The 25,339-nt window shown below is 50.7% G+C and overlaps 1 protein-coding gene across 1 annotated transcript; it reads left to right on the plus strand.

The window, feature by feature from the left end:
• Positions 1-7,357: 7,357 nt before the first annotated feature.
• DACT3 (dishevelled binding antagonist of beta catenin 3) lies at positions 7,358-16,282 on the plus strand. Its single transcript, XM_063108966.1, has 4 exons — positions 7,358-7,606; positions 13,515-13,611; positions 13,758-13,910; positions 14,886-16,282. The coding sequence occupies exons 1-4, from the start codon at positions 7,358-7,360 to the stop codon at positions 16,280-16,282; spliced, it is 1,896 nt and encodes a 631-aa protein (XP_062965036.1).
• The last annotated feature ends 9,057 nt before the right edge of the window (positions 16,283-25,339 follow it).

The raw sequence follows: 25,339 nt of genomic DNA on the forward strand, positions 1-25,339 counted from the left end.
CCCGAGATTCTCCCCTTAGCTCCCCCCATGACCACAAGTATTCGTTTCATATTGCTGCTTGTTATGGACTGAGTGTGTCTCCTCAAAATTTATATGTTGTTGGGGCAGCCAGTTAGCTCAGTTGGTTAGAGTGCAGCCTTATAACACCAAGGTCATAGTTTGGATCCATGTACCGGCCAGCTGCCAAAAAAAGAAAAAATTGTTATGTTGCAGCCCTAACCCCCAATATGTGACTGTATTTGGAGACAGGGCCTTGAGAGAGGTAATTGGGTTAAAATGGGTCCTTCAGAGTGGGCCCTAATCCAATTTGACTAGTGTCCTTATAAGAAGAGATTAAGACACACAGAGAGATGCCAGGGACACACAGCTACAGAGGAGAGACCATGTGAGGACACAGTGAGGAGGCGGCCATCTACAAGGCCACAAGAAAGCCCCAGAAGAAACCAAACCTGCCGAGATCTTGATCTCAGACTTCTGGCCTCCAGAACTAAGAGACAATAAATTTCTGTTATTTAAGCCACCCAGTCTGTGGTGTTTTGGTATGGCCACCCTAGCAAACCAATACACTGCCACAACAAAGTACCACAAATGCAGTGGCTTAATACAACACAAATTTACTATCTTAGAATTCTGGAGGTCAGAAGTCTGCAATGCATTTTATTTTATTATTTTAAAATTTTTTTCCATAATGCATTTTAATGAGCTAAAATCCAGGTGTGGGCAGGGCTGCATTGTTTCTGGAGGCTCTAGGGACAATCCATTTCCTGGCCTTTTCAAGCTTCTAAAGTCCACTTGCATTTCTTAGTCCATGGCACCTTCCTCAATCTTCTTTTTGTTTTTCGTAACTAGCTGGTAAGGGGATCTGAACTCTTACTCCATCTCCAAAACACATCACAACAACCTTTGCTTCTACTCTCACATACTTTTCTCTAACTCTAACATTCCTGCCTCCCTTTTATAAGAACTCTTGTGATTATATTGAATCTCCCCATCTCAACATGTGTAACCTAATCACAAAAATCCCTTTTGCCATATAAGTTACCCTATTGACAGGTTCTGGAGATTAGGACGTAGACATCTTTGTGGGGCCATTACTCTGCTTACTGGAGCACACGTCAATGATCTCCTTATGAAACTATCATGCAAAAACCCATGAGGATTCCATATACCTCTGGAGAATTTGAGGACTCTAATTTATTACAATTGGACATTCATATTATCGAGGACTGATTAAACATATTCATGCTTGACACCAACAGGTGCAAGCTGCCTTCCCTCCAGATACTCCATCACAGCCTCTTCCTAATCTCCGAGTAGGAAACTTAGTCTTATGGAAAAGACATCACAGGAAGGTTAACCTTGAACCCAGGTGGGAAGAACACCACACTGTCCCCTCAGCACTAACACCGCTGCTCCAGGACGTCCTGCCTTGGGCTCATATCTCTCTGCTAAAGAGAGATATAACCTGTGCTGAATGGAAATCTGCTCCCACTGAAGACCTCAGATGGAGGCTCTTTCGAGAACCCCAGAAGCAGGTGAGGCCACAAAGTAGACAGCTATTCCAAGAACCTTGGATCAAGTAGATGCCGTCATGAAGTAGTCAGCTTCCTCCTGGAATAAGAACCTCCAGGGTCTCCTTTTTTTTTTTTTTTTTTTTTTTTAAAAGATGACCGGTAAGGGGATCTTAACCCTTGACTTGGTGTTGTCAGCACCACACTCAGCCAGTGAGCGAACCGGCCATCCCTATATGGGATCCGAACCCGGGGCCTTGGTGTTATCAGCACCGCACTCTACCGAGTGAGCCACGGGCCGGCCCCAGGGTCTCCTTTTTAATGCCTACCCTGGTCTTCCTGTGCATGATGTTCATGGCGTTGCTTTTGCTTTTTCAGCTGCATTCTCATTTACTGATTTTTGATTAAACACCCCTGATATCACGATTCTCCCACTTTACGTTCTATCTCTTACCAAATTACAACTCTCTCTTCTCTATTCTACCTCCCAGACTGCAACATCCGTAAAGCCTCTGACTTACTTTTGCAGAAGCGTTCAGTCTTAAAACTTCAATTATGATTGTTGGTTTTGTTCCCTTTTCCCAAAACAAATCACTCCCTGCAAGGCCCCATCCCCTCCACTCACGTCGCCAAAGTCTTTGGATGGAGCACAGTCCTGCAAACCTCTCTCAAAGACCTCTCCCAACTCACCACTCAGTTTTCACAGGAACTTCTCCCTGTTCCTACCATCTGTAAATCATGATTTATGTGCTGCTCCTGCACCTTCACTAACAGCCCCGTCCTGGGGCTCAGTCTCTGTAATCGTAGTAGCCCTAATGGTGGGAACAATCTCATCATTGGGCTTTCTTAGTTCTTCCAGTTAGCAAAATATTACCAATCCTAAGCCAATTGATGCCGCTGACAATTTCTTTTGATATCAATGGCATTACTCCTATTGTGACTCATCTCATAATCCCAGTTTGGTTCCTGCATCTTCTCCTTGGTTTTCCACCATTAATCAACATTTGTTTACTTTCTTTTTTTTGTGGTTGGCCAATATGGCGATCCAAACCCATGACCTTGGGGTTATCAGGACCACACTCTCCCAGGTGAGCTAATTGGCCAGCCCCTCAACATTTGTTTTCTGACCATTCAAATAACTTAGACAATTACTCCCATAAGCCTTGGGTGGCTCCCCGTGATGCATACTTCATTGTGGAGATTTGGCATACTGGTATCTGCCTACCAGCTGGACTGGCTCTTGTTATCTTCCCAATGTCATTAGCTCTTATCAGATTTTTGATTTCCCATCATTCTATTGCAAAAGTTGCTGGTATCAAAATGGAGTCACTTATGTCAAACTCTAACAAAATGTAGTCGGGGAGGCCAGGAAGAAGCAGCCTTCACACACACATGCCTGTAATAGGACTTATCACGAGACATTCCTGCATGTAGACTGGTAACAGGACTCATTCTCCGACTCCGCATAGATGTAAGAGATCTGCCAAACCTTGCATATGCTACAATTACAGACAAAAGATCCAATATGACTGTGATCTTCCTTTTTCATTAGGATACAAAGAGGCATTGGAACAAGAAGCCAAATGCTTGGGAGTAAACTTTGAGGATCTAAGTATGGCCTCCAGCTATGTTTGGGCTACTTTTCTATCCAGGGCACTGCTATCTGGGCTACCCAAGAAATCTGCCATGACAATAGCATCTTTCATGCTTTACTCTTCTAAGAGATGACTAACATGGTTGACAGTCTCATCCAGGCCAGGAAACTTCAGGAGACACAGCAAGCAGTCCTTCATGATCGGCTGGCATTGGACACATGGCTTCCAGAGGAAGAACTTGTGTGTCATGTTTGTTCGTTTGTTTGTTTCTTATCATTTAACCCATTTGTCACTTATTTTATTATATTTTTGGTTATTTTCTTAGTGGTTGCCCTGGGGATTACAATTGACATCTTAATTTTTGACAATCTAGTTTAGATTATTACCAACTTAATTTCAGTAGTATACAAAAACATTACTACTATATAGCCTTTTCCCCTCCTCCCTCCTTTGTGCTTTTAGTGTCATACAAACTACATCTTCATACATTATAAGCCCATGCACATGTATTTATTTATTTTGTTTATATTGCTTATAGGATTTTATTTTTTTGTTATTCATTTATTTTCATTTTTTCTTTTTTTAATTGAATCATAACTGATTATACATATGTCTTGGATTCAATGTTGACATATGTTGATCAAATCAATATTACTAGTATGTATATTGTTACAAATTGTACTTATTCTTTATGCCCCTTGTCCAATCTCTCCCTATCCTCCTCTCCCTCCCACCTCCCACCACTAATAACCCTAGATTTCTTCTCTCTCTCTCTGAAAGAGTAATGGTTACTCTGTTGATTTGTTGCCTAGATGATCTGCCCAATTCTGAAAGGTGTGTTCAGGTCCCCCAATATTATCATAGAGCAGATGCTTCCTCTGTCACTCTGGAATGGGCTTTGTGGAGAGAGACATGCTATTCTTTTCTTTGGTCTCTGCTGGTGACTCCCCTTGTGTCAATGCACTGCAGTGGCTGGTGGACCATCTGCATGGTGGTTGTGATGTCCAGACACTTTCAAGGCAGCCATGGTTTCTGTGGTGGCTTTGGTGGGCCACCCACATGAAGGTGATGTTTTTGGTATGCTCTTTGGTGCTGGTGATGTGCCTGATTGTGGGTGAGGGATCTGGTCCCCAGCTCCAGACCTCAGGTCCCCTGGCAGCTTGAGGTGCTGGTGGTGTGCCTGGGCCAGAACTAATTTTTTGTGCTTAGCTTACTTCTAAATGGGAGAAGTTCCTGTGGGAACCAGTACTTGAGCTCTGCAGTTGAGCTAAATTGCTGCTTTGCTGTTGTTTCCATAGGAGAGATTTTTGTCTAGCTCAGGGCTTAATGGTTGACCTTATAGGTACTTCTGGCTCTCCAGAGACTGGGTGCACCTGGGTTGTGTAGAAACTCTGATCTGAACCTGAATCTTCTCATCAAACTGCACTCCATGCAATTCTGCATTCCTGATCAGTCTCCTTTGAGTGGTCCTGTGCTGATTGGGGAGTGGATCAGCTGTCCTTGCTGTGCCCATGGTTCTCCTGGTGGGCCCATCTCTCCCATCACCTGTGCTCCAAACACTTCCCATGGGATGGGCCCTGGGCCAGTCCCTTGAGATGACTCACTGGCCTCTGAATGGCTCCCCTTTTTCAGCTGTTCTGGCTCCTTGCTCCTATGTGGGTCCACAGGAACCCTATTAGTGGTCTTGCTGTCCTGGGGGACACCAAGCCTCTCTTCTCCCCTGCTGCCTCCAAGCAACTCCATCCAAAGGACACAGCTGCAACTTTTGTGGGCTCCTGCTCCATGCACTCAGCAGCTCCAGCCTTAAAGTGGCCACCACTCAAAATGCTCTGAGCAGTTATTTATTTCCCTCATCATGGCTTCTCCCCCTCATGAACTCCGTAGGTCTCTCCTCCTCTTCCCCTGAGTGCCAGTGGCCCCAGCTTGGCTGTTCTTACATTTTTATAGTTGTAAATTGGTTGATTGGTGTGAGAGAGTGATACTGGGGACTGTCTATTCTGCCATCTTGACTGGAACTATCTTGTGTGTCATGTTTGGAAGCAACTGTTGCATGTTCATTTCCAGGAACTCTTTCAAAATTATCATCATCAACACCAATGGTCATCAAGAACAACAGGAGGTCTAAAAGGAAATCTTCAAAATTGTTATGGCTCTGCTGATTCCATCAATCAAGCATGTTTCTTCACCTGCTTCTTGGAATCATCTCGCCTGGCTGCCCTCAAATATTGGTTTTTGTTCCCTTATTCTCTTTTACTTACATTCCTAGGAATATCCATCTTTAAATGCCTGGTGACCAGAGCCCTAAATTAGCTCCAGATTCAATAATCTACTCAGCAAATGATTTAAGTGGTCTTGTACAAGCATCAGGGATGAAAAACCAATCTTGATTTCACAACAGACACTGCTACTTAGAAAATCTTGCTTGGAAGAGCATGGTGCTGATACCAAGGTCAGAGGTTCGGATCCCCATACCAGCCAGCCACACACACATGCAAACACACACAAATCTTGTTGTGAGCTCTCCAGATTCCTATCATCAATCTTTGACTGTCTCCTTATTTTTGGAAAATTAAGGCAGTATAGGTCTGTGTTGAACAAGAGGAGGACTGAATAAAGTTTGTCTCTCCTAAAGTTCAACTAATTTTTCTTGTTGTGACTCACTAGATTATTTTTTATTTTTGTCAAACCTTTCTGTGGCTCTTTATACTTGGAAGACACTGCTCCAAGTACCAGACAAATATCTCAATCCTCAGAACAGCTCTGTGAGGTAGATAGCATTATGACCCCATTATGCAGATGAAGAAACTGAGTCACGGAGCGGATAAGTAAGTTTCCCAAGGTCACATAGCTGAAAAACGGCAGAGGTGTGACTCACCCCCAGGCCTTCTGGATCTGGAGACTGCTCTCAACCACTATCTCTGTCTTTCCGTCTCACCACCAGAAGGTCACTTAGTGCACAGGGGAGTCACAAACGAGGGAAGTTCTTGCATGATTTTCCGGGCCCTGGCTTTTAGGGAGTCAAGGTCTGTCTGAGAAACGGGTATGAATATTGAGCTAAATCTTGAAGGTGGGAGGGAGGCACACTGGGCGTAGTGACACTGGCTGACCGCCTGAGGGGCCGCCAATTCCTCAGGCATAGCCGGGGAGGAAGGAGGAAGCCTTGGAAACTGTCAAGCTCAGATTCTTAGGACCATAGAACGTCGAGAACAGAGCATCTTACAAGGCTGAGAAGAAAGCCTCTTAGAACGTAGAACAAAGGCCTCTGGAATCGTAGAATGGTGAGCAACATAGCCTCACAGCACCTGTGAAACAAAAGACGCTTAGATTCTGTTCTGAGCAAATCATAGAATGTTCCACCGAGGGCCTTATAATTCAGAATTTGGGATAAAACCGATATTAGACTCTTAGAAGCAAGATCGGCTACAGAATTTGCTTGGCCCAGTGCAAAATGGAAATGCGAGGCCCCTTGCTCAAAAAATAAGAATTTCAAGACAGCATAGCAGAACATTAAACCAAGTGCTGGGGCTCTTCTAAGAGGGCCCCATGCCCTTGAAGCCGGCCCTGCTTGGAAGCATAATTTTATCAGAGGATGTCATCCTCATTTTACAGCTGAGTGGGAAGCCTTCCTGGAAGAGAAGGCGAAAAATCAGGGCTCGACCCTCTAACCCTTTCCTCCACCTGCGCAGCCTAAGCTGAAGGTTAGGAAGGGGGTTAGGAGCAGCTGCCAAACTGTCACGTGGACCCATTCTATATTTATATATCACCCTTCCCCTCCAGCCAGACAGCCCAATGGTAGGAAGAGCTCTCCCGCAAGAGGGAGGAACCAGCTGCCTCACTGGGGAGGCACGGGCCAATGGCATCGCAGCAAGGGCGGACTTGTTTCATTGTGACGCGTTGGGGGGCGTGGCCAGGGCTCAAAGGCAGGCGCGCGGCTGGGCGTGGCGAGGCCGCCCTTAAGCAGAGTGAGTGGGCAGCTTGCGAGCATGCGTCGTGTTGGGCGGTGCGGGTGCACGACCGAGCATCTTCGTAAGGAAGGGTACCAACCAATAGGCGGCGGTTGCTCTGTCTCCGGGGGCGTGGCCATGCAGATAAGGCGCGGGTGGGAGGCCCAATGGGCGGGCGTCTATGCAGATGAGACGGTGACAGCCCGGCCAGCGGGCGGGCGGGCAGGCTGGCTGCTGGGGCGGGGAGGTGGGACCGGGAGAGGGGTGGCCGCGGAGCCCGGCTGAGCTGGGGTGGGGGGCCGCAGCCATGATCCGGGCCTTCTCGTTCCCGGTGAGCCCCGAGAGGGGCCGGCTGCGGGGCTGGCTGGAGGGCAGCCTGGCTGGGCTCTGCGAGTTGCACTGGCTCCGGGAGAGACAGGAGTACCGCGTGCAGCAGGCGCTGCGGCTGGCCCAGCCCGGAATGGGGGGCGTTGAGGCCGAGGACGAGGAGGACGCCGAAGAGGACGAAGATGCGGCGGCGGCGCGCCGGGCCGCAGCGGCCCTGGAGGAGCAGTTGGTGAGGGGCCGCCTGTCCGTCTGTCCCTCCATCCCTATCTGTCTGTCCGTCTGGGTTGGACGCTCAGACACCCGTCGGAGGGAGGAAGAAGAGAGGGGGAAAAGACAGGGGATGGGGCTGGAGACCCTGGAGTCCGGGCAGCGGGCGGGACCTAGCCTCCCCGCCCCCAAATTGGGGGAGTGGGGACTGCATCGCCTCCTCTGGGGCCTCGTGAGATGCATAGGCCCCATCCTCTCTACCCCTTCCCCAAAGAAAATCCTTCTGGGCGCCAAATATGTGTCAAGCCCAGGTCCGAGTACTTTGCATGCATTGTCTTCTTGCAGCTTGGGAGAAAGGGGGTGATAGTCTCCGTTTTATAGAGAAAGAAACTGAGGCTTAGAGCAAGAGACTCACCCAAGGTCACACAGCCAGGATCCAAGCATGCCCCCTCTGGGCCCCCCTACCAGGGCTCCATCTTCCCCAAGTCCTGGTGTGCTTGGAGATCTCCGGAGGGGGCGAGGTGGGGGAAGGGGTTCTTTGGGCCTCCTGAGGGAGGGATCACTGCTCACTGAGAGGAAGCTCAGTTTCTGAGGATCCTACCAAGATCTTGACTCTGGTGACACTTCTTTCCTACCTGGTCCCAGCCCTCCTTAAGCCAAGAGGAAGTAGCAGCACCGGGGTCTGACTTCTAGACTCTCTGGGTGCTCTAATGGTGGAAGATGAGCAGAATAACTTAAAAAGGCACCATCTCTCTCTCCCTCTTCATGTCATTCTTTGAGTCTCCCAACCTCCTCCTGGGTGTCCCTCACTCTCTCCCGCCCGCCACATCTCTGTGACTTTCTGTGTCTGCTTCTCTTTCTTCAGCTGTCTTTCTGTCTCTGTCTCTGTGTTCCTCTGCATCGATCTCCCTGGTCTTTCCTTCTTACATTTCTGCACCTCTCTCTCTTCCTGCCCCGCGTCTCAGTCTCAGTCTCTCTCTTCCCCTCCCCCCAGCCCGCAGACCTTAGCTCCACTTGCAGATCCCATCCCCAAGCCTGTGTGTGGTCAGAGCTTCCCGTTTGGGGAAACCTGAGCCGAGGCTGCGGGGGAGGGGGCTCTCCTCGTTGCTGACCTCGACTGCCCCCTCCCCAGATGGGGAGTGGGGAGGAGAACCGAAGCCAGACTGCGGGGCTGCACGCCCAGCCCCTCCCCCTCTCAGGAGTGGGACCCTGCACATTCTTCTCTGGAAACAGAAACAGCTGTGGGAGGCCCCACCCCCTCCCAAAGTTAAAGACGGAGTGTGGGGGCCTTCACCAGCTCCCCCCACCCCAAGCAGGCTGGGCTTGGGAAGGCACCTCCCAACCCGACAAGGAGAGAGAGCGAGGCGTGAAGATGGGTTAGCCGTGTCCTTCCCCGCTCTGCCCCTCGGACTCCCCGTCTCCTTGGCCCTCACCTTCCTCATCTCTGCCCTTCAGTGTCCCTCTTCTCTGACCCTCTGTCTCCCCCTCTTCCCAGCCTTCTGTCCTCCTGGCCGGCATAGGATGGTAGTGGAGAGCCTCTTCCTCCCCTCCACACCAGTCTCCAGGCAAAGCTTGTCCCAGCGTCAGGGAGGAGGCGGTGGCAGGCGGGGGGAGGGAGACAGCAGCACTGAAGGAGGAGCAGAGAAGCGCTAAATATAAACAGCTTTAGTGTCGGGGGTTCCTGGGTCCTCTGAAGAGGGGGTGGGGGCCTCCTCTGATCCCTGAGCCTCTGTCTCATGAGGCTTACCCCCCATCCCCACCCCCACCCAGGAATACATTCCCTTTGAAGCAAGAAAGATAGAATCCAGACTTGATTACTTTCTAATAATGGTGGGGGTGCCAGGTAAAGACTATTGCAGAGAAGAGTGGCAAGAATCCTTGGTGGAGGCGGGGGTTCTCTAGGTCCTCTTTGCTCCCAAGAAGGAAAAAGATCCCTTTCAGCAAGACAGACTTAAGTTAGACTTGCAGAAGGACTTTCTAACAAAGATATAAGGGCATTAGACATTGTCTAGGGGCATATGAGGAGATTAAAAAAGATCTGGGGAAGTTTGGGCAAAGAGGTCTCCATGGGTTCTAACCACATTCTTGTTAAGCCTCCCTGAGCTGGATGGCCCGACTGTAGAGGGGCTTGCAATAAAAGGATAAGGGGCATTGTGGGGAGACAGGGAGCCAGATTCAGGCCAAAGATCTTCTGGTCTTTTAAAGATTCATCCTTTTGCAGCTGGAAGAAATGAGGTCAGACTTGCAAATAGGGGTTGTAGACTGGGGGGGAGGGGGGTATTTGAGAGGGTCTGGGCACAGGGGAGGAGGAGGCATCTCTTGTCTGTCCCCCTAAGCTCTTCCCTGTAGTGGAAGAACTGAAATTAGACCTGCAGAACTTACAAAAAAATTCCATCGTTTTACATTTATTTTTAATTATACAAGTAAAACATTTCTATTTTCCTTGTAAGAAATCCATCGCTCTCATGTACATAATAATACAAGCTAGCATTTATGAAGTGCTTAAAAGAAACTGCTGTTTTAACTCATTTATTTAAAAAAAAATTTTTTTTTAAAGATGACCCGTAAGGGGATCTTAACCCTTGACTTGGTGTTGTCAGCACCACGCTCTCCTAAGTGAGCTAACTGGCCATCCCTATATAGGGATCTGAACCCTTGGCCTTGGTGTTATCAGCACCACACTCTCCCAAGTGAGCCAAGGGCCGGCCCTTTTTTTAACTCATTTAATCCTCACAACAATCCCACAAGAGCTGGAGCCCTATGATGCCCATGTTACAGAAGAAAAAACAGACCCAGAGATGTGAAGTCGCCCACCCAAGGTCACACAGCTGGGAGGTGGCAGAGCTGAATTTGAACCCTGGCAATTTGGTGCCAAGTCTATGCCTCCTTAAACACATCATTCTACCATGCAGTCTCTCCATCTTTCCCTTGACCACCTAAATCCAGTCTCCCCTGACATCACCACTATTGTCACCTTGGTGTGAGTCCTTCCAGACCCCTTCCAATATATCTACTCACAGAAACAGTTTATATACCAAGAAATGTAGAGTTTTCAAAAAAGCTTTGCTTTTTACAAATTCCAGTTTCTTGGGTGAGGTCCCAGAGACTAGGCCAATAGTTCTCAAACTGTGGCCCTTTGACCAGAAGCGCCACATCACACGGAACTTGTCAGAAATGCAAATTCTTCGACCTGACTCCAGACTGGAATCAGACTCTCTGGAAGTGGGACTAAATAATGTGGGTTTTAATAAGCCCTCCCAGTAATTCTGACTCACGTTCATGCTATACAATCTGTACTTTTCTCTTTCTGCTCGTTGCTATATCTTGGTGATGTTTCCACAGAGAAATTTCAGGCTGGCCTTAGCTCAGTTGACTAGAGCACATCCTTATGACACTAAAGTTCGTGGGTGGAGATCCCCACACCAGCCAGTGCCAAAAAAAAAAAAAAAAAAAAAAGAGAGAAACTTACTTGATTCCATTTTAACAGCTGTATAAGTATTCCACTGTAGACATTCATTCCTTTATCAAACATTTCTTCAGCACCTACTTTGTGCCAGGCACTATTCAGGCACCTGTGTGGGAAGTGCAACCTTTAACAAAACAGACACAAGTCTCTGCCCTCCTAGGGCTGACATTCTAGTGAGAGAGACAATAAAGAAATGACACTTGGATATACAATTCTAATTCAAGAGGTCCTTACTGCTATAAAGCATAGCAATGGGGTGAAGAATGACAGGGAAGTTATTTTGGAAAAGTGTCAGATAAGTGATCATGTAACCAAAGACCTGACTGCAGCAAGTGCGTGAGCCGGTAGGAAATGTGGGGAAAACATTCTCCTGAGGTGGGAGCATGCATGGCATGTTCGAGAAACAGCAAGGAGGCCAGCATGGTTAGAGTGGAGTGAGCAAGCCCGTGGTTTGTTGGGGGGCATGACATAGAGTCTGTGTATGGTCTGTGATTTTTTTGGCCACTCCCTGATGCTGCACTATGCAGCTGCTTTTTTGAGTTCTGCTCAAAGATGACTCCACCATGAGCATCTCTACGTACCCAGGGCAGGAGCCCAAACTGGAATGATTTTTTGACCTTCCTTGCATAAACAGGCCCAGATGGGGGCTTCTGTTCTGGGGGAAAGGGAGAGGACGGCCCAGAAGAGCAGTCGAACGCGTCAGAAGCTGGGGCGGTGGGGAGGGAGGAGTTTGAGGCTGGGAGAGCCGGCCAGCTTTCCTTTCTGCCCTAAATAGGCAGGGCTGGGTGCCTGCCCTCCCACCCCTCCTCCCTCCTTCCTTCCCTCCTGCCGTCCAGACAAGCTGCTTTTGTCTGAGGGTCAACCGTCAGACTGAGGCTGCCACTACCTCCGGCCTCACTCAGACCCCTGGGAGACTTTTCCTGGCTCTGGCCCTCAGTTTTCCAAAGCGAGGTTAAGTCCTAGTGTCTTGGAGACCCCATCTGTGTTGTTTCAACCCCTACCCCTATCCCCTGTCATGGTCATTTCCCTAAAGGGGTTCTCACCTTCATTTATTCATTTATTCTTTTTTTTTTTTTTAAATCCGATATAAAGATGACCGGTAAGGGGATCTTAACCCTCGGCGTGGTGTTGTCAGCACCACGCTCAGCCAGTGAGCGAACCGGCCATCCCTATATGGGATCCGAACCCGTGGCCTTGGTGTTATCAGCACCGCACTCTCCTGAGTGAGCCACGGGCTGGCCCTACTCATTTATTCTTATCGTTCTGATAAGAAATGGTCTTTTCCTACATCAAGAAGGATCCAGGGTAGACTCACAGAAATTTCTCATGGGGATGAGGAGCGGTGGACAGACCCTGGGGGCTTTTGATGGGAATGGAGCAAGGGCAGGAGGAAGTGGTGGTCCCTGGGGTAAAGGATCCTTGCTGCAGTATCTGTAAGGCTAGTCTCATAGAGAACTTTCCAGGAGGCATGGGGGGATCAAAGAGGTATATGGGTCATGGTCAGCCTATTTTATCCATATGAGGGAAAAAGTCAGTGTGCAGTGGGAAGGGCTTAAAGAAGGCTTGTAAAAGGACTTTCTATTGGTGATAAGGGGCAATGGGGGAAGATGGGAGCATCTGAGAAAGGAGGGTCAAAGACTGGGAGAAGGCAGACCCATGGCTGAGGGATCTGCTGGGTCCTGGACACCACCTTTTAGCTGTGGACTGTCCTTACAGCAAGAAGACCTGAAGTTAGATTCAAAGAGGGACTTTTTTTTAACAGGGAGTAAAAGGCCATGAGACAGATGGGGGGGGGGGGACAGCTGATAGGGAGGGGCAAGAAATGGGCTTTTTCTTTTTTTCTTTTTTTTCTTTTTTAAATTTTTTTTAAAAAGATGACCAGTAAGGGGATCTTAACCCTTGACTTGGTGTTGTCAGCACCACGCTCACCCAGTGAGCAAACCGGCCATCCCTATATGGGATCCGAACCCGCGGCCTCGGCGCTCCCAGCGCCACACTCTCCCGAGTGAGCCACGGGCTCAGCCCTTTTTCTTTTTTTTAAAGATGACCGGTAAGGGGATCTTAACCCTTGACTTGGTGTTGTCAGCACCACGCTCACCCATGTGAGCGAACCGGCCATTCCTATATGATATCCGAACCCGTGGCTTTGGTGTTATCAGCATCACACTCTCCCAAGTGAGCCACGGGCCAGCCCGGAATGGGCTTTCTGAGGCCTCTTCCCACCTAAGAGGAAATGAGATGGGGCTGCAGAATGAAGGATGGAAGTTAGACAGCCAGAGGGCTTTTCTAATGGGGATGAAGGGACAAAGATCTAGAGGGGGTCCTGGGTCTCAGGTATGGCTTTATCCTTTTGAAGTCAGAGCCTCATTGTCAAACTGAAACTGCCCATGAGCTCATGGAATAGGGGACCAGTCAGCAGAGGACTGGGGCATTTCTGATCATCCTGCCCTCCCCATGCCCTCAGGAGGCCCTGCCTGGGCTCATCTGGGACCTGGGCCAGCAGCTGGGAGACCTGAGCCTGGAGTCTGGGGGCCTGGAACAGGAGAGTGGGCGTAGCTCAGGTGAGTATGGATGGGGGTAGGGTCTGTCTGGGACACCCCACTCTTTCCCACTGTCTCCTACCTCTCCCTGCCCCCTCTCCTACTTTCCCCACTCCTGATTTTCCCACCAAACCCCGATTGTCTTTCTGTTGCTCCCTGGAATCCAGGCTTCTATGAAGACCCCAGCTCCACAGGAGGTCCAGACTCACCGCCCTCGACCTTCTGTGGAGACAGTGGCTTCTCCGGATCTGGCTCCTATGGACGCCTGGGTCCCTCTGAACCCCGGGGTATCTATGCCAGCGAGAGGCCCAAGTCCCTAGGTAAGGTGGACGGGGTTGGGACCCTGAGGCCAACAGGGAAAGGACAGTAAGAAGATAGTTTTGAGCATCAACTTCTGAGTTGGGCCTGAATTCCAATTCTGGCTGTGAATTCCCTTTTCCTGTGATTTTGAGCATGTCTCTTCTTTCTGGGCCTCCTTTTCTCCCTCAGTTAAAATGAGATAATAACAGTGCCTGCCTCATAGGGATGTTTTGAGTATTCAGTGAACTCTGCACTAGGGCATTGGACTCCCCCATAGTAGTCACTTGGTAAACAGGAATGCTGTTACTCATTTATACAAGTTTTTGAGCCCCTATTATGTGCTATCCTAGCACTATCCTAGGCGTGAGGGATATAGCAATGAACAAAATAGACAAATTCCTGTCCTCGTGGAACTGACATTCTAGTTGGAGAAATACGTAATATAAAAGATAAAGGAGTAAAATATATAGGGTACTAGATATTAACATGTGCTACGACAAGAAATAAACCAAGGAAAGGGACTAGGGAGTGTCCCTTTGAGTTTGGGGAGGGAATTACAGTTTTAGAAAACGTGACCATGGAGGGCCTCACTGAGACTGTGACATTTGAGTGGCACACCCTGATGTAACTAAGGGACTGGGCCAAGCAGATATCTTGGGGGAATAGCTGTCCAGGAAGCAGTAATGGCAAGTACAAAGGCCCTGAGGCAGGAGTGTGACTGGCGCGTGCAGCCAGGAGGTCAGTGTGGCTGGAGACCTATATAGGGGAGAAGGATAAGAAGAGATGGAGGTTAGAGAGGCAGAGGCAGGACAAATCATGCAGGGTCTTGGAGGCCCCTGTGAAGATTTTGTTATGAACCTCGCATGAAGGGTGAAAGCAGGGGTTGGATGTGGTGACAGTGGAACGGAGCGAGGCAACCTGCCCCTCCCAGGCTGGATGAGATAGGACTTTGAGACCTGCTCTACTCTCTTCCTTTTCTTGCCTCCCTCCCCTAGGAGATGCCAGTCCTAGTGCTCCGGAGGCTGTGGGCGCTCGGGCAGCGGTGCCGCGGTCCTTCTCGGCGCCCTACCCGACGGCGGCGGGGTCTGCGGGCCCGGAGGCCTGCTCCTCGGCGGAGCGGCGGGCCCGAGCGGGGCCCTTCCTGACCCCCAGCCCTCTGCACGCCGTGGCACTGCGCAGCCCGCGGCCCTGCGGCCGCCCTCCTGCCGATTCGCCCGACGCGGCGGGCGCAGGGCGGCCCCTGGACGGCTACATTTCGGCGCTCCTGCGCAGGCGCCGCCGCCGGGGGGCGGGCCAGCCCCGAACCAGTCCCGGGGGCGCGGACGGGGGCCCGCGGCGCCAGAACAGCGTGCGCCAGCGGCCGCCGGACGCGTCCCCGCCCCCCGGAGGCGCGCGGCCCGCGACCGAGCCCTCGGTGGAGCGCGCCGGGGGCCGTCCCACCAGCCCCGCCGCCTTGAGTCGCGCCTGGGCCTCCCCGTGGGAGTCAGAGGCGGCTCCCGAGCCGGCCGCGCAGCCCGTTGCCCCCTCGCCCCCCGACAGCCCTGCCGAGGGCCGCCTGGTGAAGGCTCAGTACATCCCAGGCGCGCAGGCCGCCACCCGCGGCCTCCCTGGTCGCGCGGCGCGCCGCAAAGCGCCGCCACTGACCCGTGGCCGCAGCGTGGAGCAGTCACCACCGCGGGAGCGTCCCCGGGCCACGGGCCGCCGTGGACGCATGACGGAGGCCTCGGGCCGCCGGGGTTCTCCCAGGGCTCGCAAGGCTGCGCGCTCCCAGTCTGAGACCAGCCTGCTGGGCCGCGCCGCCGCGGTTCCTCCCGGCGCCCCCAAGTACCCTACAGCGGAACGGGAAGAGCCTCGGCCGCCGCGGCCCCGCCGCGGTCCAGCGCCCACGCTCGCGGCTCAGGCCGCAGGGTCCTGCCGCCGCTGGCGCTCCACGGCCGAGATCGACGCTGCCGATGGGCGCCGCGGCCGGCCCCGCGGCCCCGCGGCCCGCGGTCCAGGGCCTGGCCCGTCCCCGTCAGCTCCTCAGCGTCGTCTGCTCTACGGCTGCGCGGGCAGCGACTCGGAGTGCTCGGCTGGGCGCCTGGGGCCTCTCGGACGCCGGGGGCCTGCAGGCGGCGTTGGCGGCGGCTACGGGGAGAGCGAATCGAGCGCCAGCGAGGGCGAGTCGCCTGCCTTCAGCTCTGCGTCCAGCGACTCAGACGGCAGCGGTGGCCTCGTGTGGCCTCAGCAGCTAGTGGCGGCCACCGCGGCCTCCGGGCCAGGGGGTGGTGCAGGTGGAGGGGCGCCCGCGGGCCCCGCCAAAGTCTTTGTGAAGATCAAGGCATCCCACGCGCTGAAAAAAAAGATACTGCGTTTCCGCTCGGGTTCTCTCAAGGTCATGACTACCGTGTGAGTTTGGAGATTTGCGTGGCTCCCCTCCATGGCCTCTGCCCTCCGCACTGCCAATCACTGACCCTTCCACACCTACCTTCCAAAGACCGCCGTTTTCTCTACTTCCAAAGACCCTCCTCACTTCCTCCGTCCGTAGTAGTCTTGGTGAAGAGACTCTCCCTCCATCACAGAGAGGGATGGGGAAGGAACACTGAACTAGCCCAGCTTCTGGCTCTGAAGCCCGTGGGCAAGGAAGTTCCCCTCTCTGGGCCTCACTTTCCTCATCTGTACAATGGGTGTCCATGTATGCAAAAGAGGCCATTCAGTTTGAATTTCCCCATTTCAGTTTAGAAGCTTAGTCTGTTTGTTCCCCTCCACTTCTCTCACTGAGCCCTCCCATTCCTACTTTCCATGCCCAGATATGGCCCCCCTCATTCACAAAGTGCCCCCTCCACGTCCCTGGATCCTTAGGATCTCCCCTTGGCACTCTGGTCAGAGACCCTGTGTCTGACTCAGGTGGTGCCTGCAGAGTGCCCTAGAAAGGGGAGGAGCACTGATTTGGGGGTTTTGAGGGTCAAGTAGGAGTTGGCAACACCTAGACAGAAGGGCTCTTTCACCTCCAACCCTGGACAATTACGGAGGATTGGAAGGTAGAAGAAGGGAAGGAAGATGGTTTCTATCGTGTGACACCCCCCCCCCCCGTGAGAGGGAGTGGGGGAAGCCAGATGATGACCCTCAGCTGTTCCAATCCAATATATATTTTTCTTTTAAAAAATTACTGTATTTATTATGACGATGGTGACTCCCCGGTGCACAGGGGGGCCAGATTCTGTGTTTCTCTAACCTCTTTGTAAATAAATGCACAATGTTACATATGTGTGGACTGTCTCTCGTTCTATGGCAAAATGAGAGAAATGCTCCTTTTCCTTTGGACTAACATTTATTGAGCACCTTCTGTTTGATTTGGATGTAGCAGTGTCCAGAACCAGAAGGCAGGTCCCAGAGTCGGTCTCAACATCATCTTCCTACCATGGGCTATTTTACTTCAATGCGTCTGACCTTTGATTGAGTTATGTTTGTTCATAAATACAGTTTCATAAAAATGGGAATAGTATAGAAAAGGACAGCCCCCAAATCCTTTCTCTCGAAAGTCATCATAATCAGCAGTTTTCCATGTCTCCTTCCATCTTATTCTTTATGTGTTTGCATACACATATGAATTTAAATAAATATATAAATACATAGTTATTTATATAAATTGGACTAACACGGTCATGCTGCATAATGACATTTCAGTCAATGGTGGACTGCATATATAACGGTGGTTGGAGCAATAGGCTATACCATATATCCTAGGTGTGTAGTAAGTTATACCATCTAGGTTTCTGTAAGTAGACTGACGTTTGCACAAGGCTGAAATCGCCTAACACATTTCTTTCTTTCTTTCTTTTTTAAAAAAAGATGACCGGTAAGGGGATCTTAACCCTTGACTTGGTGTTGTCAGCACCATGCTCTCCCAAGTGAGCTGACCGACCATCCCTGTAAAGGGATCCAAACTCGTGGCCTTGGTGCTGTCAGCACCACACCCTCCCAAGTGAGCCATGGGCCGGCCCTTGCCTAACGCATTTCTGAGAACGTCTGCATGTTGAATGATACACAACTGTATATGTATGCAGTTTTTATCACTTCTTTTAAAAAATCATCTATATCCATAAAAGAAAGGAAAACAAACGAAAAATCATCTATGTCTGGAGATTTTTTAATAGGGAGTATTAAATTAAGGATTGAATTTCTTTGATAGTTATAGTACTATTTAGCTTTTCTATTTTCTCCTGTGTCAGTTTTGCTAAGTTGTATTTGTCTAGGAATTTGTCCATTTCATCTCAATTTAAATAATATATTTTTATATCACTATATTATTCTTAATAGCTGCATATAAGATTCCATTGTGGGGATTCTCATAATCTAAACCTATTGTTAGCTCTCCAATTCTTTTACTATTAAGAACCTTGATACAGTAATGTCCTTGTATTTGCCTCTTTGTGCATATACATATGTATTTCTGTAGAGTCCATTCCTAGAAGTAGAATTTCTTGGTCATTATAGCATGCTCATTTAAAAACTTTTAATGGACACTGCCATACTTCCATTAACACACCCCTTACTAACATTTCTAACAGCAATTTTTGAGATGCCTGTTTTCTACCCCGTCACCAAACAACAGATGCTATTGATCGTTTTCATTTTGCCAATTTTATGGGGGAAAATCTGTGTTCTGTATTAATTAGTATGTCTCCCTCCTTATTTCCTTGATGTGACACATAAGTTTCTATGCTTATTGGCACTTGTATTTCCTGTTATGTGAACTACCTGCTCACACCCTTTGCCCATTTTTCTTTTGGGTAAGCCAAAGAATTGTACCCATTTCATGGATGGGTAAATGGAGGCTTAGTGAGGGGCCATTCCTATCTCATGTCACACAGCAAGGGGGAGCCAGGGCTAGGACCCAACCCCCACCTGACTCCACAGTCAGAAGAATGGGTATTTGTTGCTGCTTTGATCTTTGTGTCTACATGGGTGAGTCAACTTCTCTTGTCCCTCTGAGCTCTGAAAGAGTAGAGACCAGGCCTGCTGTGTTCACCTGTATATCCAGCACTCAGCCAGGCCTTGGGGGTACAGCAGGAAACAAAACAGAAAGTCTCTGCCCTATGGAGCTTCCATTCTTATGGTGAGGGGAATAAACATATTTCATTTAGAGTAACAATAAAGAAAAGTTATTTTATTTATTTATTTATTTTTAAAAAAGACCAGTAAGGGGACCTTGATCCTTGACTTGGTGTTGTCAGCACCACGCTCTCCCAAGCGAGCCAACCGGCCATCCCTATATAGGATCCGAACCCGCGGCCTTAGTGTTATCAGCACCACACTCTCCTGAGTGAGCCACGGGCTTGCCCAAGAAAAGTTATTTTTAAAAGTTTGTCAGGAAAAGCCATTGCTTGTCAGGCCTTTGGGAATGTTTGCTCCACCTTCATTCCATAAAACAGGCAACTGAGGTCAGAAAGGGGAAGGGACTTGTCTAGGGCCACACAGGCCACTTAGTGGTCAAATGGTGGAAGTAAATATGGATGACCTTCCTTTGTAAGATTTTAGTGCTGACTCACAAAAAATAACAGCAAACACTTATTGAGCACTTATTACATGCCAGACTCTATTCTCACTTCTTTACATATATTGACTCATTTAATCCTCACAACCTTCTGTGGGTAGATATTATTATTATGCCCATTTTATAGATGGAAATATGGAGGCACAGAGAGGTTAAGTAACTTATCTGAAGCTCATAAGTGACAAACCAGGATTTAAATTCAGGCAGCCTATGTCCAGAGCCCATGCTCCTAACCATGACCCTCCATAACCTGTTTGCAATATGTATGATCTCTGAAAGGATCCACAAGGAACTGGTCACAGGGAGAGAAACGGGGTGGGGTGGGGTGGTGGTGGTGGTGTTGACATAATAAATAAATGCTATAATTTGTTAAAGATTATAAGGACTATGAGGAAAAACTAGGCAGAGATTTGAGGGAATTGGGTGGGATGGGGAAGCAGGGGAGCTTGTAACTTTAAGTGGAGTGATCAGGAATGGTCTAATTGAGGAGAGTTTAGGGAGTGCCGCTTGTGGATATCTTGGGAAAGAACAGTTCGGGCAGAGGGAACAGCCCGTGCTAAGGCACTGAGGCAAAACTATGCCTGGCATGTTGGCAAAACAGCAAGGAGGTCAGTGTGGCTGGAGCAGGGGCAGTGGGGTGGAGAGTGGGAGGAGATGAGATCAGATCGGTGGTAGAGACCACCACATCGTGTGGGCCCTCGTGCACTCTGGTGAGGATTTTGGTTTTTACTCCAAGTGAGGTGGGAGCCATGGGAAAATTCTCAGCCAAAGAGGAATTTAGTTTGTTTTCTGGAGGGACGGGGGATAGTTAATAGCTCTGTTGAGGTATAATTCACATACCATAAAAGTCACTCATATAAAGTATATAATTAATGGCTTTTAGTATACTCACAAAGTTGTGCAAATATTACCAAAATCAATTTTAAAACATTTCCATGACTCCCAAAAGAAACCCTGCACCCTTTAGCTGGCATTCCCCAATCTCCTCAGCCCCCAACAACCACTAATCTACTTTTGCCTTCTACAGATTTGCCAACTCTGGACCAATTTCATATTTATTTTTTTGGCAGTTGGCCAGTACAGAGATCCGAACCCTTGGCCTTTGGTATTACAACACCGTGCTCTAACCAACTGGGCTAACCGGCCAGCCATTTCATATAAACGGAATCACACAACACATGGCCTTTTGTGACTGGCTTCTTTCACTCAGCATACTGTTTTTCAAGGTTTATCCATGTTGTAGCCTGTACCAGTACATTTATTTTTATTCCCAAATGAGATTCCATTGTCTGGACACACCACATTTAGTTTGTCCATTCATTAGTTAATGGACACGTGGATCGTTCCCCCTTTGGGGCTATTATGAATAATACTGCTGTGAGCATTCACGTACAAGTTTTTGTGTGGAAATATGTTTTCATCTTTCTTGGGTATATTCCTAGGAGTGACATTGCTGGGTCATATGGTAACTGTGTTTAACCTTTAGAGGAACCGCCAGACTCTTTTCTAAAGCGACTGGACCATCTTACATTCCTACCAGGGTGTGAGGGTTCAGATTTCTCCACGTATTTGCTACTAGTTGCTATTTATGGAGACTTAGTTTTAAGCAGGGTCCCTCTGGCTGCTCTGTGGCGTACAGGCTGAGAGGGACAGAGGGAGAAGCCGGGAGCCCAATGAGGAGGTCACTGGCATAGTCCAAGCTGGAAGGCATGGTGGCTGGACCTGCAGAGGAGGTGAGAAGTGATTGGATTCTGGAGATACTTTAAAGATGGAACCAATGAGATTTGTTGCTAGATAATTGTGGAGTGTGCGAGAAGGAAGGGAGTCAAGATGACCCCACAGACTCACCATCAATAGAGATGGTTAAGCCTGAGGTAGGAGCAAGTCTGGCGGATGGAATCAGGAGCTCAAATTCGGATGCGCTGCGTTTGAGATACCCACTAGAAATCCAGATGGAGGGGTTCGGTAGGCGCCTGGGCATTTGATCCTAGAATTCATTATTGCCGTTCCTTGATCATTTCTTGAATAATTAAAGTCAGACCTGCATCCGAATCCAGGGTCCGTTTCCTCTTCCAAAAAATGGGGACAATAATACCATGGAGCATTAGGTTGCCATGAGGCTGGGGCGATTCCTGCGCAAGCACAGGACAAGAACTAAGATTACCCGCAGGGTGGAAAGACGGCTGAGGTCTGCAGCTCGGGAGAGACACGGAGGCTACGCTCGCTGCAGGCAGTGTTCGTCTGTCTGCCTCCCCCAACCCCCAGCCTCCGGCCGTGGTCGAAAAGAGAAAGGGAAGATTGGGTCGTCACCTCGTCCTCCCTGGCTCCAAGCTGGGTTTCCTCCTTGGGGGCTGCCCAAGCCAGAACTGCTGATGGAAACCAGCTGCGGGCGACGCCGAAGCTCGGCGCACGCCCAGGCCCCTCCTCGGCGCCGGCAGACCCCTCTGGGGGTTGGATAGGGGGAGCGCCTTGGCTCCCCTCCCCCTTTCCGCAGCCCGGCCCGGGACCCTGGCACGTCCGGCGCGCCTGATGCTTTCCAGATGTGGGCCCGGCCCCCCTCCCCCAGCTGGCCCCGTTGCAAGCCAGGGTCAGAGCCTCCCCTATCAAGTCACTTCCAGGGACCCGGGCCGGTATCCCCTCCTCGACCGTCTTGCTTCCCTGTCCACGCGGTTACACCTGAGTTGGGACGGGCTGACTGCCTGCGGCAGACGCTCTTCCCTCCACCTCCACCTCTTCCCACGACTCCCGCTTCGGCCCGCCCCGCAGCCGTCTGGTGTATCCCAGACCGGAGGGAACCCCCGAGACCGGCCCTCGGAGCGCGCCTCCGCCAGGCCACGCCCACCTAGCGACACGCCGGACACGCCTCCTTACAAATCCCGCCCAGGACCACGCCCCCTTGGGCTCGCCTCTGCGGTCCGGTCGCTTGTGGAAGGCGCCCTCTGTCTGTCTCTCTGCCCTCCTCTCTGTGTCTCTGGGTGAATGGGTTCTTCGCCCCTCTTTCTGACTCTATGTTTCAGTCTGTATGTCTCTCCGGGTGTCCTCTTTGTCTCTCTGGGTGTCCTGTCTGTCCCTGTCTCTGTCCGCGGTCTTCTCCACGTCTCTGTCTCTCTCAGTCCCTAGGTCTCTACCTGTCTCTACCTTCTCTCTCCGCGTCTCTGAATTTCTGTCCCAATCCATCTTCCGTTCTCTCCCTCTGGTCCCTACCTTCCTCCGCCTTCCTACATCCCCGCATCCCTCCCTTGTCTTTCTCTGGTTCCCAAATCTTAGTTGCCATCTCCTGCAGGGCCCGTGGGGGCGCCTTGCCTGTCCTTTTTCTACCTCTTCCTGTGGCTTTGGCGCGGGCCGGGTGGGCGGCTCGGCAGGCCGCGAGCGCCCCCGTGTGGCCGGTAGGGAGCGGTCTGGAGAGCCCAGAAGGCTGAGTGTGAGCTCCAGAAGGGGTGTGATGGAGAGCGTGAGACGCTGTGGAGTGCGCGGGTGACACCGGGATGGTGTGCGACCCGGGGGACCGTGTGAGCGCACTCCCGTGAGATGGTGTGTGACAAGGAGAGTTTGAGTGGGACTGCATATGTGAGAGGTGACATGTGACTGTGTGTGACACCGTGAGGTTGGGTGTGCTTGTGACACCGTGAGACTATCTGTGACACTGAGAGATTGTGGGTGACTGTGTGTGGCAATGGGAGATTGCGTGTGATTGGGTGTGAGAGACACTAGGGGACATTAGGAGACTATATGTGACACTGACAGACCATATGTGGGAATGAGAGATTGTGTGTGATGGTGTATGTGAGAGAGGCAGTGTGTGTGGCCATGTGCGACATGGTGAGGGTGTAAGGGTAGTGTGTGTCACACAGCAGACTCCGTGTGAGAGAGGGCGAGACTGACAACTGGAATGCGTGGAGAGATGGCATGAGCAGGCAGCGTGAGAGGCACAGAGGGGGACTGGATGTGACAGACTGTGTGAGTGTAAGATGGTATGCGTCAGCCACACTGATGGGCTGTGAGACAGAAACTGTGTGAGTATGTATGTGACACTGGGCTCATGTGTCATGCTGAGAGACTGGCACAGTGTTGTAACTGTGTGTGTAAGAGGATGAATGAGACAGCGTGTGAGAGTGACAGCCGTATGGACACAGACTGTGAGGCTCAGTAAGAGATTATGTATTCGACGGGGTGTGTGTGCCTGAGAAACATTGTGAGATTGTGAGAGTATCTGTGGGACAATGATCGTATGACACCAAGAGATGGAGTGTGTGTGTGACAGGGACAGACTGTGTGGAGGGAATGTGTTAGATGTGTGTGACACTGAAAGACTGTGCAAGAATGTGTGTATGTGGTTGTGTCACTGGTTAGGTGAGTGTGTGTTACTATGTGATATATAAAATAGTGTGTGATAGCGTAAGACTGTGACAGACTGGCAATTTTAAGTTGCATGTGAATGTGTGTGACATTTTGAGAGAATTGTGTGACACTGACAAACTGCTGGTACATTTGACACTCTGAGGCAGTTTATCTGACTGCAGTCATGCGAGCTGCCATTGGTGTCGGTGTGCTCCGTTGTGGGGGATTGTGAGTGACTGTGTGGCATTTTGAGAGACTGTGAGGTTGTGTGTTGAGCGCAGGTCATTCATAAGACTGTGTGACACAGTGAGATCGTGTGCATCTCCCTGTGAGGGACTGCGAGTGTGAGTCTGTGTGCTGTGGAGAGGGGTCGTTTTGTGATGGAGTGACACTGAGGTGGCGAGTGGGACCTCGTGTAACAGGGTGAGAGAGCATGTGTGACAGAGTGAGAGGCTGTGTGGGACACACAGAAGAGGTTTGTGTGACCGTCGAATAAATGCAGCAGGGCACCGGGCACACCTAGAGAGACTGTCTTTTCCTGTGACTGAGAGATATAGAGCGGGAGAGAGAGACAGACAGACTGCAGGAAAGACAGAGATGCAGGAGAGAGACAAAGAGAGGGAAGAACAGACAGGACCCAGAGAGACAGACCCGAGACGGCGGGCGGTGGGGGTGGCGGCGGAGGAGGCGGGTCCTCAGGGGCTGCGCCCCAGGAGAAGGGGCGGGACGGGGCGGGGCTGGGGGTAGGGGACCCAGATGCTGCCTCCCAGCCTCCGCCACCTGCCCGCCATCCCGGCCTTGAGCAGCAACAGGTAGGAGGCTCCGGTCCTGGCCCCGACAGCTAGTCGCTTCCCCTGCTCCGCGGCCACCATCTGTCCGCCTGGGAATGAATGAATCAATGGGGGAATGAGTGACTTTATACTGCTGCGCGCCATCAGCCTGTCTCTCCCTCTGCCCCTCCACTTGCCCCCTCCCCTTCCTCGCTCCACCCCTCCCCTAGTCCTTCCGTCTTCCTCTCTCTGTCCTCAATCCCTTCTCTCCTCTGTCCCCCCATCTCTGTCCCTTTATCTCCCCTGTGCCCCTCTCTCCCTCTTTCACTCGGTCCCTTCCTCTACCCCTCCATTTGTCCCTCTCACTATCCCCTCCCACCCCGTCACTCCATCCCTCCCCAACCTCTCCATCTCCTCTCCTCAATCCTTCTTCTGTCCCTTTATTCCCCTCTGTGTCTCTCTCTCTCCTTGTGTCACTCCGTCCCTTCCTCCACCCCTCCATTTGTCCCTCTCTTTATCTTCTTCCCTCATGACTTCATTCCTCCCCCAGTCTCTCCATCTCTCTCTCTATCCCTCCCAAGTCTTTTTATTTCCTCTGTGCCTTAGCCTCTCTCTGTCACTTTGTTCCTCCCTCTGTCCTTCCATTTGTCCCTCTCTTTATCTTCTTCCCTCATGACTTCATCCCTCCCCCAGTCTCTCCATCTCTCTCTCTACACCTCCCAAGTCTTTTTATTTCCTCTGTGCCTTAGCCTCTCTCTGTCACTTTGTTCCTCCCTCTGTCCTTCCATTTGTCCCTCTCTTTATC

This window comes from Cynocephalus volans, chromosome 10 (genome assembly GCF_027409185.1).
Source record: "Cynocephalus volans isolate mCynVol1 chromosome 10, mCynVol1.pri, whole genome shotgun sequence".
Taxonomy (NCBI): domain Eukaryota; kingdom Metazoa; phylum Chordata; class Mammalia; order Dermoptera; family Cynocephalidae; genus Cynocephalus; species Cynocephalus volans.

Excerpts from the sequence above, each read along its gene's own strand:
- DACT3 (XM_063108966.1), top strand. The coding sequence starts at position 7,358 with ATGATCCGGGCCTTCTCGTTCCCGGTGAGCCCCGAGAGGGGCCGGCTG. Across the intron at positions 7,607-13,514 it reads CGGCCCTGGAGGAGCAGTTG|GAGGCCCTGCCTGGGCTCAT; the intron begins GTGAGGGGCCGC and ends CCATGCCCTCAG. Across the intron at positions 13,911-14,885 it reads CGAGAGGCCCAAGTCCCTAG|GAGATGCCAGTCCTAGTGCT; the intron begins GTAAGGTGGACG and ends TCCCTCCCCTAG.